Genomic DNA, 16,673 nt, shown 5'->3' with positions numbered 1-16,673 from the left:
AATGTTAGATGTGTGAAATTAAATAAACATGATATTTTGTTAATAATTAAACTGTTTTAAAAATGTTTGGTTAAAAAAAAACAAATTATTTTACTTTAATATACTTATTTCGTTTTCTTTGTTTGATAAGTGTATAAATACATATATTACTCAGTAACAAAAATTATAAATTTATGCTTACTAGTTTCGTAAAAATAACAACATATCTTATGCAAACTAAGTAAACACGGAATATATATTACAAATGTTGCATTCACGTCCATTTATATCGTCATTTTTAAGCGTTAGAAAATATCTTTAATTTTGTACATACTTTCGTTATCGTAACAATAATGGTATCACAAGTACATATTATATGAAAAATTATTTCTAAACCGTTCAACGAGGTATTCATTTTAATTATGGCGAACTAAATTTCTTAAACATTACAATTAAAGTGCAAACTTACAGAAGAATTAGGATATATTCAATTTTATTCGTTACTTTACGTTGCTTTCGTGCACGATTTTTCTTTTATCTCCCAACAAAATTCCCAGAACTGCCTTAATCTATTGTCTCCGTTTGAACAAAAATGCCTAAAATCTTGAATAAGCTTTTTCTGAAACAATTCGTCACCTGCTAACGTAGATGATGACTTCCATTTTTTACTAAGCATGTGATTCCATGACCAAAGAAACCCAATCTAGATAGAAAAAGAGAATCATTTTTCGAACTATTTCATTCATAGATAAATCACAAACACTTACTCTCTTATCCTTGTTGTAATCGTCTTTATTTTTTCCACTAACGTGTCTCGTAATATAAGCTTCGTGAGGACTAGGTTGATCAGAATGAATTGGATATCCTTTCTGTCCTGTATTTCGTCTAACAATGTTAGTTGCAGCACGAGGTCGCGATCTGGTGTTTGTCGTTGGTGGAATCAGTATAAATGCATTACCAGTCATGTGAACATATTGATGGTCACTTTCTGTACTTTCTATTAGACATGGTACAAAGCCAAATCTTTGTACGATTCCTTCTTGAAATAGAAAAAGTCTTTGTGCGTGGGTTTCTTCTCGAAATTCTATAATTAATATCTGTTGATGAATCTTTTTAATCTTCAAACTTGTAATAATATAATTAGATTTAAGTACAACGACAAACCTTCGAAAATATGTTGTTTGTTGATCATAAGACATTCTACATTTAATGGTATAAAAATAGGTCCTCTCAGAGGATCACTTTTCGAAGTAAAGGGTAATGCTAATAGATCGCTAGGAATAGGAACCATTTGAATTCCGCACATTTGGGCCTTACGTTGCCAGACGAATATCTTACAAAGTAAAGTTAAATTAAAATATAAAAACAACTTTTTAAATATCAAGTTTTATTTTTCTTGTAAGTATTATACTTACAAGATCAGCAACTATACTACCAGATGATGCTACCCATTGCACTACAAGTTCGTACGAATGATCTACTTTGTATATAGATTGATATCTCAGATGACCCCATTCGATTCTGTCACTTCTATTATTTATATCTATATCTAAATGAGTATGTTTATATGGTGCAACTAAAAAATAGAAAATTAATAATGCAAATCGGTATTATGTAATTTTTTATGGACGTTTCACCATGTAGTAAATGAAACAAACAAAATATTCAAATAATATATTAAGGTCCACCAAAAATAATCTTGCCACTCACGATAGAGATGATAATCTGCGGTATCCACTACTATTAGATTGTCTTTAAGAAAGGATGGTACATTTGATTCATCCACAGTATCACTGCTAGGTATAGTCATGGGTGATGATATCGATGAAAATGATCCTGGCAAAGTAGGTTCGCACCAGCCTTTAGGCGCTTTTATTTCAACCTCTACCCATTCATTTTCAAAACTTTGCAAATCTCCCAATGGTGAGAAATAGTCCCCGGCTTAAAAGTAGAAAAATTATGCAAGCAAACATTGGTAGATAATGAATAAAAAAATTAAGTTTTTACCTCTTTGATTTTCCTTATCTTGTACTACATGATACAAATAAAATCCGAGAATGAATGGTTTCGAAAAATCGCCAGATGCGTGACATATTAATTTGTCTTGTATCATACCCTGAATGGAAGTATTTTATTAAAATAAAGTCGATGATGTGTTTCAATCCATACAAGAAACATCATGCTTACATTCATGATATTAGTAGCATTCTTCACTGTTACTCCTCCTTCTATGTGATTGTTTAACCATTGTACCGCATCTGCACTTACAAATGTTTGACTTGGTAGAGATGGATGTTGTGTAAGAAATCCTACACCATTTTGTGGATGCTTCATTGCCTCTAAAATTTCATTATTTGACGCAGTGCTCTTTAACTTTGTCAATTCCATATTTGTACTGTTGATAAGATCTAAATATTAATAGGGTACCTGTGCAAATAATTTGATTGTAATTCAATGATCATCATACCTATCATCATTGGTGTCAAAATGATCTTGCTGTTGCTCAAGTGAAAGAGGTAACACAGCTTCGCTAGCGGGTGAGATTCGTCCCCTGTCCATCACTTTAGAGCCTGATCTAACAAAGACAAGAAGAACCAATAATCACACAACACTTGTGCTGTTATGATGTATTGCAAAGAAACATAGAGCAAGTGTGAAAATTAAGCAATGTCTAAGATTGCAATGTGAAAGCAACATAATTGATATGCATTTGCATTGCCTTTTTTCAAATGAAAATATAAACTATAATGCCTTCAACCAATATGTATGTACATGAAAGAGGACAATATTAATATTTTGATACCTAAATATAAAAGCTTCATTGTTATGGCTTCAAAATATTTCTGAACAGACCACATCAGACTCTTGTGGAATCTCTTGGTACTAACTTTATAATTATTATACAAAATAACAAAAGATTTTTTTTAATGAATTATGAAATGAATTAGATAAATGCATACTGCTATACTTAAACGTATAGCTCCTATGAGGTATGAAGTCTGGTATCAAGGGATTAATACTGAAATAATATTAAAATATGTAAAATGTACATACATATTTTGCCAACGATGGCAAATATTTAAATTGATAATCAAATTGAAGAATTTAAAAGAGTAAAACCAACCTGTTTGGCACGTGGCGAGGAGTGTCGAGGCACGGGCGGGCAGTCGCAGCGGTATTCACTACATGCCTCTCCTGTACAGAGAACCCCGTCACTCCCTCACTCACTACCAATATTTAATTCTACCATACAGAGCATCTATATAATTGTAATTGCATCTTGGAAATTTTACCATTCTACTTTTACATACAAAGTAAATCATACAAATGCTCTGCACCTTGTTCTTACTAAGTGATGAAAAGAAGGATGAAAGCAGCTGAAAAGTATAGGATGAGCAGTATGTAGAAAGATTGTCCTCAAATATTTAATGCAACAAATAATGTTCTGTATTTTGATCACACCCTTTTCCAGAAATAGGACATATTAGAGATACCTTTATGTTCATCACCAGAGAAGCATGTAATAGTCTTAAGCAAATTACAAAATATCAGTTCAATGACTTTGAAATTTCTATACTGACTTCCTTCTTAAAACTACATAGTAACTATTGAACAAGACTACACATAAACAATTTCTATTACTATCAGTCTTTTCATAAAACATGCAAATGTGCAATTTATGAAAAATTTTGTGCAATATTATCTTCAAGATAGATATCCATTCAAAAATATGCGCTCGTACAACTTAAAACTGCATGACTGCATAATTTCAACCTACTATTAATTCAGATTTGACTTTTTGCACTTGATAATGCTAAGAAATAAGTATAAAATATTTATAATTGTTGCAAAACAAATATAAAAGTAATTTAATCTTCAATTTGTCTATGGAAAGCAAAGAAACCTTATATAAATGATTAAAAAACAGTAAAAAATATATAATAAAATAAGCAAACAGGCAGAAATGAAAAACCATCAAACATCAAACTTTGACCCTCCATCGCAATACGAATATAGGCTGCAAGCTATATCATTACATTTTGCCAAAGCAACAACGCCGAAATCATCAATCTAAGCTAGTTCAAACCTTGGTCTCGGTTTCTCTGGTAGACGATTGCTTCCGAGTCGCTCCCTGAAGGGAGAGCTGCCGACTAGACTGGTCTGAAAAGCATGATGAAGAGGTATGGGTAACTGTAAATGTATGATCAAGCTCATGATCATGAAGAAGTATATCTCTGGTTTGTTTAACTGTAATGACATCATTGTTAACGTCGTAATCTTAGGAGCATTATTACGTCGATGATAAAGTAATAGAGGTGAAAAATAAGAACGTCGGCGTTTTGCATTACACGAAAGCTTGCTAAAAAAAAATCGTGTGCGCATTCAAGGCAGAAATCAAGCATAGTTGCATTCGTTTGTGTAATACGTTGTGTAAGCTGTCTGAATATCCGAAACTAACTTTCTGTTAAGATCAATAATATTATTGAACAGTTGAAGAAAGATTTAAAGACAAAAAAAAAAAGACATCAAGATTTCATGGGTGTTCTTCATCGCTAAAGAAGACTAACTATACTGAGATAGATGGACAGATATGAGAATGATTCATTAACACCTGGATCAGCGTATCGAGGCTACAGGATGCGGGGATATACCTGGTTAGTGAGGACAATCAGGCTCGTGCTGTGCCTGCGTCTGGTCAAGTGAGAGGCAGAATCTCTCTGGGATACACCGCCTAGAGTTGAAGGATTCTGAAACATATCATGCTAAATACCCCTTTCCTAACACTCCACTGATCTAATTCTACATACGATTACGCGTATATCTTTCTTGTAACTGTGTAATTTTTCGGTATTAGCAATCTATTAATTACTGTACTAGTTCAGAGAGATGTTACATGAAAATAATTAGTTTGTATATATAATAAAATAATGTCGTATTTAAGTATGTTACAGGTTACCATAAGTGATATGTTGATAGTGCCAAAAAAGCGTGAGACAAAATCGTGCTCTGTTTCATTTATACATAAATTAACCCCTATATTATCATATATATCTTATTCATCTAGTACACCATTAAAAAATTCTGTCTGGCACTGCATAAAAAATCTTGCGAAAAAAATTGCAAAATAAATAAAAAGGAAATTATGATTTTTATAATGCCAAAAATATATTAAAAATAGATATCAAGAACTAACGAAAGCCGAAAAAATATAATTATTTAGGCGTTATACGTCAAGCATGCGACATTCAGTTCTAGTGTGCAAAAATATAGCGTATAATATACAGTACAAAATAAATCATTAAATTGAAATTGTTCAATATCAAATTTTAGAAACAAAAAATAGATAATGTAGAAGCACTTTTTAACGCATGTTACTCAAAGTCCTTTTTTCTAATATTTTGAATGAACCTATTTCAAAACTCTATACTTAATCAATAGCTATAGACTGAAAAATTAGCTTGAATGTTACAAAATTTATACATAAAAAAATTACCCAATTTTTGTTGGCATTAGGACGCCGAATTTTATTCGGCCATTGCTCGATAAATCGTAGAAATCCATCCAATAGAGAAACCTGCTCGGTAGTGGTAAGCGGTGTATATATATCACACCTCGTTGAACCTTCTACAAGTTTTCGAGTCGCCGAATTGTTTAAAGGAAGCAGAAAAACGCGAAATCTCCAATATTTCAGTGCCTACAAATTTTTAATAATTTTCAAAAATAAACATGATTTATGATTTATAGAATACTCAAATTTTCCACTTAAAAGGGATATAATATAATGCAAACTTTACCTCTACTAAAGCAAAATCAGTATGACCCCTAGTACAAATATAATGATCTAGATAATTCCAGTTATAATTTTCAAGTTTCTCTGTAGTAAAAGACACCCACGATACTTCGTATGTATCATGATGTGGTGCATGAAATCGATAGAGATAATGAATATTGAATGGAGGGTAAGGATGCCTGTAAAATTGCGTTTAAATATTTCTTCGTTATCTCGTATTAATCAAAAATTAATTTATACAATTAAAATTCTCACCTTGGTCGGTATCTTGTCACTGTTATAGAATTATCAAACAGAGATATTTTATGAAATATCCTACCAATACTTAACAAATACTCTTCTTTGGGCTCTGATTCTGTTTGCCGTCCACGCATTACAGAACTTATTGCAGGTACAGCGTTACCACCAGGCGTATTGATTTGATTTCTATTATGTTGCGGCAAGATAATTAATTGGAAACCCTTGATTAAATGAAAGTATATTAAGATGTATTGAAGTTTTAATTTAAAGGTGTAAAGAAAAGCATGTCCATTGTCGGTTCATCAATATAAAATTATATACAAGAATTATATACGTGAAAAAATAACGTTCGAAACAAAATTATGATTAGTATAATACCTGTGCTAATCGTTGAGACACAAGCTCTTTAAATACTTCAGCGGTTGTTAAAGGCTTTTTGTATATCGCTCGTTGTTGAGCAAAATCAGTGTTGACATCGTCGGGTAAAAGATTATAATCTGACACAACATAATCATTTTGCAAGCTTCTTTTGTCGGGAAAATAATCTGTAGTAATAGGCAGGCATGCTGGGATTGTCAATGATTTCCAATCAACGCCTAAAAAATAAGATGTGAAGTACATATAAGAAATGCTATTCGCATTTCAGATTATCAGAAATAAATAGATGATCTATTTAATATATAATGTTAATCTCGCGACTACATAAGTACTAAATCTAAGTATTTGTAGCAATTAATACAAAAATACATAGATATAGTATATGGAAGAAATATTCGTAAAATTATTGTACAAGGCAAATACGTATTAAATACTGTATGAACCCTACCCAAAGATAGAGATTATATTAGTGTCACAATATATGTTACCAATAATGTGAAATCCAAGATGACTATAACTAAATACTGTACAGCATGCAATGCAATATGTATTATTTGTAATATATTTTTATTAATATTTAAAGTAATTTGTTAAAAAGCATTACAAACCGAATATATGAAAATAATAATTGATAAAGTATATGCATACCTAAAATTATGAGAGAAGGAAGAAAATGATCTGGTGAATCCATATAAAACCAAGTTACTATACATTAATAGTACATTTTGCTAGATATTACATTCTACTAATCGTTAATGATATAAAAAAATGTAATGATTAAAGCGAGATGATAGAGTGTAACGATTATGTAGCAGAATGAGAAAATGTTTGAAGAACTTGTGAATCATAAATAGTAGATCATAGTACATATATAGAGAATCACTGAGAAGAATTTTGAAAAGTGCAAACATTTTATGAGATAAGAAAAAATAAAAGATAACGAAAAAAATTCTATGTAGGTGTACAAATAATTGTAACAATAATAAATATCCAATGAATTACTTGTACAGAAATTATTTTGGAATTAGATTTACTTGTTTGCAACAGAAAACATACATGCATAAAAGGATCATAAAAACTAGAGCTAATAAAGAACAAAAGTTGCTACAAATTTAAATACCCTAATAATAAATGTACCATAACCGAATCAACCCCCAATAACGTATGGCGCTAACCTATGATTGCTGTTTAATGTGACATCATAGTTGTACATCACACACGCGTCAATGCGTCCAGCGTTGCATCCCAATAAGACGTACCATAGCATGGAAATAAATGTAATAATATTATTCATATAAACGATCGATGAATCTCAAAAATAAATATGAATATGTCCAAGAATGAAAATACTTTTTATGCATGATGATTGTGTGATTGTGTATCAAACTTTCATTAATTTCTACTTGGAAAACAATATTTTCTCTTGAAATATATGTGTATCAACTATTTTCATTCTTTAAGAAATTATATTTTAAGATGTGTTTATACATATTAATCCTTCTTGGTAATAATAATTGTAAATGACAAATTTTTCCATACAAATTTATACATTAATAGCATAATTTATGATATCACACCTACACTTTACTTATATCTTTGTTGCTCTTTTAAAATTGCCAAGAAGCATTATATTTCTGTCATTATGTGGAACTTCTTTTAACATGAAAAGCGATTGTTTGCATAATAAAAAATTATTTCAAAATTCTTTCTTCAAACTGTAAACTCTCATTTTATAATAATTCGTGAAGTATAATATGGCTAATATTGTTATTTGAAAATGTTATAAAATATTATTTGCCAGTAGTTATATATATATATATATATATGTATCATAAATTATTGTAATAAGATATATGCAAACCTGTTGTAAGTGCTGGTGTCCATTCCTGTTCACCAGTAGCACCCCATAACAATGTCAGAGACTTATTGCCTGTAGAAGACATTGGATTTCCCCCTTTATCACCGCTCGATACTGAGAGATTTAATCTCTGCGGTTTATTTCTCGTATCTATAGAAAATATAGTTGCAATCCTATATTAAGAACTTATACATAAGTTATGTATTTTATATCAAATACTAACGATCTTGAAATTGATTTGAATTAGTGATATGATCATTATGTTCCATAGGAGATCCACTCAAAGTAGAAGTAGCATCAGATTGTGATTCTGAACACATTTGCGTTGGTACAGCTTGATAATGATGCTGCTGTATAAGTACACCAGTTGGTCCTGTAAATTATTTTATAAAGAATCAATTGGGATCAATTTAGAAATGTGAAAGTATGAATAATCAAATAATTATACTATCTTTAATTGTTATTAATAATTACCTTTAGGAAAAATATGTGTCCATCTTCGTCTATTACTGGTAAGTTTAATTGTAACATGTGATGGATCAAAAGGATTAATCAGTGCTCTACTAGGTCTAATACTCGTAGGCTGAGATATTACATTTGTTGGGCTACCAGCACTACCAACAACTGGTCTAAATGGTGGTGATATTTCTGAATCAGTTAAATCACTTTTTACCGATATCCTTGATTCTATATGTGCAATATACGGTTATTAGATATTAGTTCTCAATATTTTATATTAACACTGGTTCTTACACTAAACTATACAATTCATAGAATACAGTTTAAACGTATACCATTAACTTCTCCATTAGACTCACTGTTAGCAACATCATCTGTTCTAGGAGGTATTAAGATTGCTGCACTTCTTGTTGCAGCTGGAGGTGAGTGAGATTCAGGAGGTGGGTGGTGTATATCAGGGTCGGACAATTTTCTTTTTAGAAGTTTCAGTATATGTGCATTGTTATGTGTTTCCATGCTTGCAACGCTTGTTTTTTTCGTCCTTGTTGTAACTCGTTGCAAACTACTTGTATACAAGAGTTAAGATTAAAACTTTTGCTTTTAAAATTAGTATAGAACTTACCTTGATGTATGAACTGAAGGTAATTGAAACACCTGCGCATCATATGCGTCATAATCAAACAATGTATTGTGTAGACATTCCCGTGGATCTTCTTGTAAAAGTTTACTTTTACATTGTAACTTCCCATTTTCGACTGGTTGCTTCGATACTCTCTGAGGAAGCTTTATACGAGGTATAAATGTTGAGTATGGAATTTTTTTGTTTGTTGAATAAAAACTGAGATTAATCCAATGTGGCATGCTATAGTCGTCAGGTGCATTAATGGATGTGTCTTTGTTGTGAAACTAAAATTATATTATAAATATATACACGTGTTTCTATTACCAAGTATCATTCATAATTTTCAATAGTAATACCTTTAATAAGGGTACTGCGTGTAATGGTTGTTCTCCAACGCACACTAAATCACTACCAACCCCATTGTCAATGATTCTTTGTTTTGTAACATTTGTTAATTCTCTGTCAACCTCAAAAACACCTACACCAGGTGTAATTACTACTGACAATTGACCAGTTCTATCAAAACTGCGATCCAGATAATGTTTTTCAAACACTGTATAAAGAAATTAATTTAAAGGAAATATTTTACAGTAAATTTGATTCTATTTCTGCAGTTATTACCATTTAAAGACATGTTTAGAACCTCTAAGAAATTGCCTTGCGCGGCTGTTGAATTCACCGCTTTTGGAACAGTATCATTTGGTTTCTGATGATATTCTAATACAATTTTTTGGTAGTCCGTAAACAGTTTTCGTAACTGTACCAGCACATTACTCCAGTCTTCGAATCTCTCATTTTGAATTACTACTCTATAGAAATCTTCGTAAAATCTCCCTCTATAGTCATGTTGTAAGCATTCACGCATATGATTTGGAAATTCTTCTAAGTTGGTAGCGCTATAGAATGTTCTTGAAAACAAAACTATTGTTACTTCGTGATTACTACCATTCTTTTTCCATTTTTGAAATAAATCAGCTAAAAATCCATTAACAGCCTTTTCGAAGTATAGATCACCGTGAATGTCAAAGTCCCACATTTCTGAGCTCATTTGAATAAAAAGGTATACCATACTTGTCGACGAACGAAAGACAACCTGGAAAGATATTTCGAAGAAATGATTTCACACTTGCTTGATTTTACAGTTCATTTTGTTGTAGTTAGGTATGAACCTTAGTATCATTAGTTATAACACCACATGCTACTCTGTCACCCTGTGACCACATTTCATTTACTTGACATCTTACATTGCCTCCACAGAATTCAATCTTTTTATTCATGTATACACAGGTGTTCACCTAATGAAAATTAGCAGAAAAATTACTATCTAAAGATAAAATATATAAATATATATTCAACGATAAATAAGATACTTTACCAAACTATTTTTCAGGCGCCACATTTCACTACGACCTAAATATTGATCTTTAAATGTAAGCTCAACAGAATCCAAAGCTACATCATCTGGATTAACAACATTCATATACACATCTCCAAATGTTCTCAACTGGAACATTGTGGCTACATTATTCTCCACGCTAATTATTTCACGCCCTTGTACATCTTCCTTAAAACAAGTGACTTGAAGAAGTAGACGGCTGAATTCAACTTCTGGATGATAAATTTCGACGACATCTCCAGTCTTTATCCCAGGATGATCTTTTGGACTGATTATTAAATCTTCCTCGCTAAAGGTTTTCTGGTGGACTATTAACTTGTACAGCTTCATTTTTAACCCATCACTTCTTCAATAAATAATTTAACTGTAATACATGATACAGAGTGCAAGTAAATTTTATAATGTTCCACAATAACAAAAATGTTACACACATTGAAACAAGTAACTTACGATCTCTGTTTAATTAGCATGTTAAATATCCAGAAGAAGTATTGTTTTTAAGATATAACAGTTACATATACTGTCAACATATCATCGTTAAAAAGTGCTTAGAAATTATAACAAATATTCAAGAATTGTTATGCTGTGCAAAAATCCCAAGACCTTTACCCTAATTACGTGCTGTGCCGATATCGTATAAAATTTATTCACATTGTTGAGCTTCGTTTAAACCCAAAACATCTCGAATGGTCAGAAATGTTACCACAAGTGTACAGAGGATAAGAATTAGTATCGAACTCAACCATATTTTCAGAGTACTTTTTATTCTCTCGACTCTTGGTAATACATATTTGTTTCATAGAAGAATGTTACTAGCCACCAGCTCTCCTTATTCGATCAATACCATTTGGTTGAAATATGTGCATTTTTACAAATTAAATAATCGAACTATCAACATTTTTCACACATAAAAAATAATGGAACTTTAATTAATCAACAATTACTTCGTATAATCGGGCATAAAATTATAAGAAATGAATCCGTTATGTTTTGATTACAAATAGATTAAATATACAGTACGGTCCATTTAATACTCGCAACCGTGCGCGCAAGAGCTCGTACGAGTTAATAATCGCTATTACAATCAACTAAATTTAGATACTTTGCAGCGTCATCTTTCGGAGTGGAGCTGAAGTTGAATCACGACCAGTAATGAAGTACAATTCTGCTCATAGTCTATGTTTATGCAGTTAGAGTGTCATCGTGCAGGGTTACCAATCGATCAGAAAGTTCCTAAAAATGCGGTGTCTGCTAGAGCACTGACAGTGTTTTGTTATCAGTAAAAAATTAGATTAAACTAATCTGTTATGATTATTTCAAATGTTGTACTTATGAAATGGGTTCGTCAGTCGCATCCCCTGATATTTATCTACTAGCAATAATTTCTAATTAAAATGTTACACGTTTTATAATGATTAATTATGTCATGAACAATGTGTAACCTACGCGTAATGTTTCTAACGTAACGTATCAGTCTAATTGTCATCTAAAAATTGAAAATATATCCGATTAAATGATGAGAGATGCGTACCAAAGGCCTGCTTTTGATGCTTATCTGCATAGCAGGGAGCAGCATCATTTTCGTTGCTTTCAGCAACCAACGACCTTCCATTCAAACTCTGGTTACAGAGACACACAAGCAATTACGAAGCTTCCAAGTAAATATCACCGTATCATTTGTCTCCGCTTGATTTTCCTTTGTTGGGATGTGTGAATGATCGCTGGGAAATTTTAATTGTCCTTTTTGTAGGAGAATTTGAAAGATGTTGAGGAAAAACGGCTGGTGACGGATTCCAAGTATCTTGCGATGCTTGGTCTGGACGGGCAAATGAGCACAACACCATACAGTCTTAAATATCAGAATGTGACCGTAGTCTCTCTTATTAGGCCTGGAAATGAGCAACACGTTTATGGCTTTGTGAGGAATATTAGCCACTTTTTGCGAAATAATAGTATTGTCATTTATAGCGTCGGATTGAATGAAGATTCTTTGCAAAACGTTAGAACAGCTTGTAACTCCACAAAGTGTAATGTGATTCATTTCGATATAAGTCTATTTCCAGCCCATGTCGAAGACGATAGACTGCATGTTTATAGACCTTTAATTATTCAGGTAATTAAATATTTATAAAGCATATAGGATATAATCATTAGAAATGATGAATGAATTTGTTTAATCATTTCCTTTACATTTATTACAGACAGCTTTAAACACATTAGGAAATATATTGTACATGGATTCTAATATACGCTTAAATTCTTCAGATATTTCAAAATATCTTTTACCAAAATCTGGCATTTTAACTTGGCCTACGAGGCATGCAATTAGTTCTTTAACGCACCCAAAGATGTATGAATATTTTCATGTTTCCGCAGAGAGTTTCTTTTTCCTTCCTTTGATAAGGGCATCGCACTTAGTAATTAGGAATATTAAAGAAATTAGAGAGAAAGTAATGTTGCCATGGATTGAATGCGCTCTTACAAGAGATTGTATTTGTCCTATTGGTATGGAGTATAGAAATAATTTTTCCAATATACAATGTGCCCCAGAAGTAACCATCTATTTTCATTTGTATATATTATTATAGGAGCTCAATCAGCCGGTTGCCGATTTAATAAGAAACCACAGTACCGGTATTCCGGTTGCCACGCATACGACACTTCTGCACTGAATATCGTATTGGGATTGCACTTTAATTTCGACGATACATATTATGTACATCAAGAACGAGAAACGTACTTTAGTAAGATGCAATCAGATGAGATCATGGAAGAGTATCTGATGATCACGAAACAGAATAACGCGACTGAGTCGAACTTACGAAATGTCATATCAACTGAACATTAACATCTTCTAAGATTTCGATTCGTTCTAAAATAAAGTATTAAGTGATACGTCGATCAAGCACAACTTTAATATGAGGATACGTAATAAGTTACGAGAAATAAATAAAGACTCTAACGAATAAGACTATTTGTGTATCATTACCTTCAAAAAATAATTCAGCTTGCACTATTTTCCTTTCGCAATAATTTCTGAATTATTTTTGAAAGTAAATGAATATTGTAAAATGAGAACAAATACGAACAACTTTTGACTTTTATGCTTCTTTTATGATCTCTCGGTTATAATGCGAACGAACTTACATGTATAAGCGTAATAAGAATCGACCGTTCCGAGCATACATATCGAGAGGCGTCGAGTGTGGTCTGTTTTTCTCGTTGATCGATTGCGAGAATAGTCCGCAGCATTAATTTAGACAACATCGAATCTCAATTAGTTTCATCGTGAGTACCTTAATGGAGGGTATCACTCCTGAATCGAAGGTGGTACCTCCGTCAAGTTCAAAATCCGCACGCGAGATCACACAAGTACGCACCGAATAAATTCCTCGGTAGATTTCACGTTGAACTACAGTCTTCCAGTCGGACGTCACCAAACAGGGATTCGTCCATTGTTTATATAAACGAAAAGTGCAACATCACGTGGAACATGGACCAATATACGTACGCGAGTTCCATCGGGACTCTTAACGGCTAATCGAAAAAAGTACCACCGGATGTCAACGATATGTGACCAGTTCTTACATATTTTCGAAATAGTTTTGTCTGTTGTAACCATTACCTGATAGGATTTAGAGGACACTCGACGATGTTTGACAGTGACGTTGACAGCTGGTACGATTGGAAGGGAAGTGATGATATTAATGAGATGTATAAGACCAAAAGCGGTATACGTCTGACCGGTTCGACAAATTTTCCGTCCGATGATGCTCAAAAAGAGGGCTCTCGAACTAACGGACTGATTCACTGTCACGGAATTCCTACAAGTTCTAGATCTGACATTCACAGATACATCAATCCTGCAATTTACGCGGAAAAATTGAACGATGACGAAGTAGAGCAGGAGGTCGAGATTCGTGTAAAGATCAGTTCGAAGGACGATGGACGGGTCATCGCGAATCGCGGCGATACCGCGGAAATGAACGACACGATGTCCTCGTTGTCCATCAACAATGATCTGGCTGCCTCGTGCGTGAACCACGCTGGCGATCAATGCTCGACCCAAGACACGTATCGCTGTTATTCATTAAATTCGCCGACCACATCTGCATCTGTTCAATCCGGTGTTCTTCGTTCCAAGTCTGTGACATCTTGTACAGCCTCGAATCGAATTGAGAGACGATGTAGAATCGCTGATAGAATAGAGAACAACGACGAGCTTTGTTCTTCCGGGCAAATCGATTCAGAAGTGCAGAGGTATTCTGCATAGTATTACTAATTGTACCAATGTAAACGAACATCATAATATTTCAATTATTTTCCATATTTATTTTTTATTCTTTTTACTGGTACCACACAATTTATTACAAAGCATTACAGCTATGTAGTTTCTTCAGTGATCGAATAGCACATTGATAACTTCTGATGAAACTGTAGCTGCGATGTTTCTAAAGAGATCATTACGCAACGATGTATCGTACTTCGTCGCGCAGATTCACGTTCAATGGACATCGAGTGGTACAAGTATCTACCTCATCGATATCCAGTACTAGAATATCGGAAAACAGGTCAAACGACTCGGATGTTGTCAAGAAAATCACTTACAGCGAGTGGATCCGAAGAAAGCAAGAAATGGCGCGACGAAGAAGGGAAGAAAAGGATCTGATGGAACGGCAAAAGCAAATGGAGGTCGAGAGGCTGGCGCGTGAAAAAGAGGAAAGGGAGTCACGAGAACGAGAGAATTTTTTGAAGTGGTCTGAAAGGAAGAGAAAGGAGGAGGAGAGGAAGAAGGCTGTAGTGGAGAAAGAACTAGAATTACAAAAACAATTGAAAGAGATCGAGGACAAGACATCTATAGTGAAGACATTGTATCTTCGCCAGTGGGCTCGCAAAAAGAAAGAAGAAGAGAAAGGTAACGAGAGCGTCGATCATCCTTCGATTCGTTAAAGCTTTGACTACCTCTGATGTTTCTATAGCGCGTCAGAAGAAAGAGGAAATGAAACAGAAACAGTTGGAAGAGGAAAGAAAAAAGAGATTAGAAGAGAGCACGAAAGCGTATGAAAATTGGCGGAAGATGGCGAAGAACAAACCGAAGCCTGCTACGCAAGGACTCTTACGTTAGTTCTTTTATATCTTCTCAGATGAAAAACATCATTGAATAACAAAAACATGCTTCAGTCGTAAATTTGCATTTACTATCAGCTCATCAGAAAGCCAAACCAGCATACGTGAACCCTACGCCATGGCAGCGAATCATCGACGACCCTGAGGACGTTGAGGAAGATGCATCGAACGTGGACAGAAAAACGCAAAGTCAGCCGAAGATTATCAATAAGAGAAGTGCTAGATCTTATCAATGATACGATTACCGAGTAATTGGAATTTCGGGTTTTTTCATGCCTTTGAAGCAAGGACAGAGAGTAGCGATGGAACAAAGAAGATCATTAAACATTATATTTTGGATCACAGACTTGTATACTGCAGCTGCTTAGAAATGACAAGATATACCCTACAATCATATTTACCACGTTCGTCTCCTATAAGCAATGAATGTTAACATATTATCTGGAGAATAATCGTAGCATTTTTCGAGCAATATTTAGATATATTAAAAAGAAGAAAACTCTTTCTGCTTGCCTTAATACTTGAAAGTCCATAGATGATAAAAAGAAACAAAAAGGATATCGCGTGAAGGTAATTAAAAGAAACATACGGAAAAAGATTAGAACTTTTATTACTTGTATCATTAATACTGTATTGTATATTACATGATATAGATTCATTATGTAATCATACTTTTACACGGGTTCAGGAGAGTGCTGCCTATTATCGTTCGTTACGCCAGACATACAATGAGAAGAAAAAAGTGTCAAACGTTCTGTTACGCGACAGAACGCACGTAAAATGGCACACGATTATCTCTCTCGGTTCTATCGAATGCATGCTT

At 33.3% G+C, this 16,673-nt stretch overlaps 3 protein-coding genes across 3 annotated transcripts; 2 read left to right on the top strand and 1 right to left on the bottom strand.

Moving 5' to 3' along the window:
- Positions 1-470: 470 nt before the first annotated feature.
- Iml1 (GATOR complex protein Iml1) lies at positions 471-11,316 on the bottom strand. The gene is made up of 25 exons (XM_076894056.1): positions 11,174-11,316; positions 10,703-11,087; positions 10,497-10,622; positions 9,949-10,420; positions 9,684-9,880; positions 9,328-9,611; positions 9,041-9,270; positions 8,721-8,933; positions 8,470-8,619; positions 8,250-8,396; positions 7,564-7,572; positions 6,389-6,606; positions 6,026-6,231; positions 5,775-5,949; positions 5,474-5,674; positions 4,632-4,727; positions 4,067-4,140; positions 2,447-2,554; positions 2,167-2,374; positions 1,987-2,095; positions 1,690-1,920; positions 1,395-1,555; positions 1,144-1,312; positions 747-1,063; positions 471-682 (listed from the first exon to the last, which is right to left on the bottom strand). Exons 2-25 carry the CDS (start codon positions 11,051-11,053, stop codon positions 485-487), a joined length of 4,650 nt encoding a protein of 1,549 aa, XP_076750171.1. The 5' UTR covers positions 11,054-11,087; positions 11,174-11,316; the 3' UTR covers positions 471-484.
- Positions 11,317-11,901: 585 nt separating this feature from the next.
- LOC143428304 (uncharacterized) lies at positions 11,902-13,663 on the top strand. Its single transcript, XM_076903081.1, has 4 exons — positions 11,902-12,381; positions 12,474-12,836; positions 12,925-13,228; positions 13,312-13,663. Exons 1-4 carry the CDS (start codon positions 12,247-12,249, stop codon positions 13,569-13,571), a joined length of 1,062 nt encoding a protein of 353 aa, XP_076759196.1. The 5' UTR covers positions 11,902-12,246; the 3' UTR covers positions 13,572-13,663.
- Positions 13,664-13,807: 144 nt separating this feature from the next.
- On the top strand, positions 13,808-16,539 carry LOC143428286 (uncharacterized). Its single transcript, XM_076903047.1, has 4 exons — positions 13,808-14,983; positions 15,220-15,638; positions 15,703-15,843; positions 15,929-16,539. The coding sequence occupies exons 1-4, from the start codon at positions 14,376-14,378 to the stop codon at positions 16,084-16,086; spliced, it is 1,326 nt and encodes a 441-aa protein (XP_076759162.1). The 5' UTR covers positions 13,808-14,375; the 3' UTR covers positions 16,087-16,539.
- Positions 16,540-16,673: the final 134 nt, after the last annotated feature.

The sequence above is a fragment of the Xylocopa sonorina genome, chromosome 1 (genome assembly GCF_050948175.1).
Source record: "Xylocopa sonorina isolate GNS202 chromosome 1, iyXylSono1_principal, whole genome shotgun sequence".
Taxonomy (NCBI): domain Eukaryota; kingdom Metazoa; phylum Arthropoda; class Insecta; order Hymenoptera; family Apidae; genus Xylocopa; species Xylocopa sonorina.
The sequence above is the reverse complement of the archived record's forward strand: the minus strand, read 5'-3'. Positions and strand labels throughout refer to the sequence as shown.